General features: G+C 54.8%; 1 protein-coding gene across 2 annotated transcripts in view; it reads right to left on the bottom strand.

The window, feature by feature from the left end:
* The window catches only part of TYK2 (tyrosine kinase 2), a 30,746-nt gene that overhangs the window by 27,752 nt on the left and 1,973 nt on the right, over positions 1 to 1,021 (bottom strand). The window contains exon 3 of one of the 2 annotated variants that reach the window (XM_011954864.1): positions 121 to 333. The exons of the other annotated variant lie outside the window; for it this stretch is intronic. Within the exon in view, the coding sequence (XP_011810254.1) occupies positions 121 to 313 (193 nt within the window). The 5' untranslated portion in view covers positions 314 to 333. The remainder of the gene's footprint in view (positions 1 to 120; positions 334 to 1,021) is intronic. 2 annotated transcript variants of the gene reach the window in all.

The following is a 1,021-nucleotide window of genomic DNA, read 5'->3' as shown; positions in this document are numbered from 1 at the left end:
ATGGGTGATTAGGTGGGTGGACAGGTGGGCGGATGGATGGGTGGACGGATGGATGGATGGGGCCCAGCTGCTGCTCGCACACCCACCCCAGTCCCCATGGTGCCAATGCCCCAGACTCACCAACTTTATGTGCGATGTGGATACAGACTTCCTCAGCTGTCAGCGATGACTCGCTGAAAGTGACCCAGGGCTCTCCGCCGCCTGGACCAGCCCAGTGCAGAAGCACCTTCAGGCCTCCCATGGCAGCCATGGGCTGGGCTCCATCCCCAACAGGCTTGCTGCCCCTGGTCGTCCCCCGATGGCGCAAAGGCATGCTCCCAGCAGGTGGCTCGGCTGCAAAGGGGACAATCTATCAGCTCCCAAGTTTCAGCCTGGAGACCCCCGTTAGCTCCTCAACCTTCCACCCACCCCAGCTGAGGCCCGAGGGAAAGATCCTGGGCTCCCATCTTGGCATGACATTAGCCTCGTTTTCCACATTTATTGGACAGGGTTGGGGTATGCATCCCCACCTAGATCTCTCATCAACGATAACACTGAACCCTCCTCTCTTTACACAAATTGACACCAATATAAAAATCTCCTCTGGCCAGGTACAGTGGCTCACACCTCTAATCCCAGGACTTTGGGCGGCTGAGGCAAGACGATCACTTGAGCCCGGGAGTTCGAGACCAGCCTAGGCCATATAGCAAGACCCTGTTTCTACAGGGTATTTTATTTTATTTTACTTTATTTTGAGACAGAGTTTCACTCTTGTTGCCCAGGTTGGAGTGCAATGGTGCGATCTCAGCTCACTACAACCTCTGCCTCCTGGGTTTAATTGATTCTCCCACCTCAGCCTCCTGAGTAGCTGGCGCCCACCACACCAGGCTAATTTTTGCATTTTTAGTAGAGATGGAGTTTTGCCATGTTGGCCAGACTGGTCTTGAACCTCTGACCTCAGGTGATCCACCTGCCTTGGCCTCCCAAAGTGCTGGGATTACAGGCGTGAGCCCCCGTGCCCAGCCCGTACAAGAAATTTTTT

The sequence above is a fragment of the Colobus angolensis genome, unplaced genomic scaffold (assembly GCF_000951035.1).
Source record: "Colobus angolensis palliatus isolate OR3802 unplaced genomic scaffold, Cang.pa_1.0 Scaffold39, whole genome shotgun sequence".
Lineage (NCBI taxonomy): Eukaryota > Metazoa > Chordata > Mammalia > Primates > Cercopithecidae > Colobus > Colobus angolensis.
Note: the sequence above shows the minus strand (reverse complement) of the source record. Positions and strands in the feature narration are given on the sequence as shown.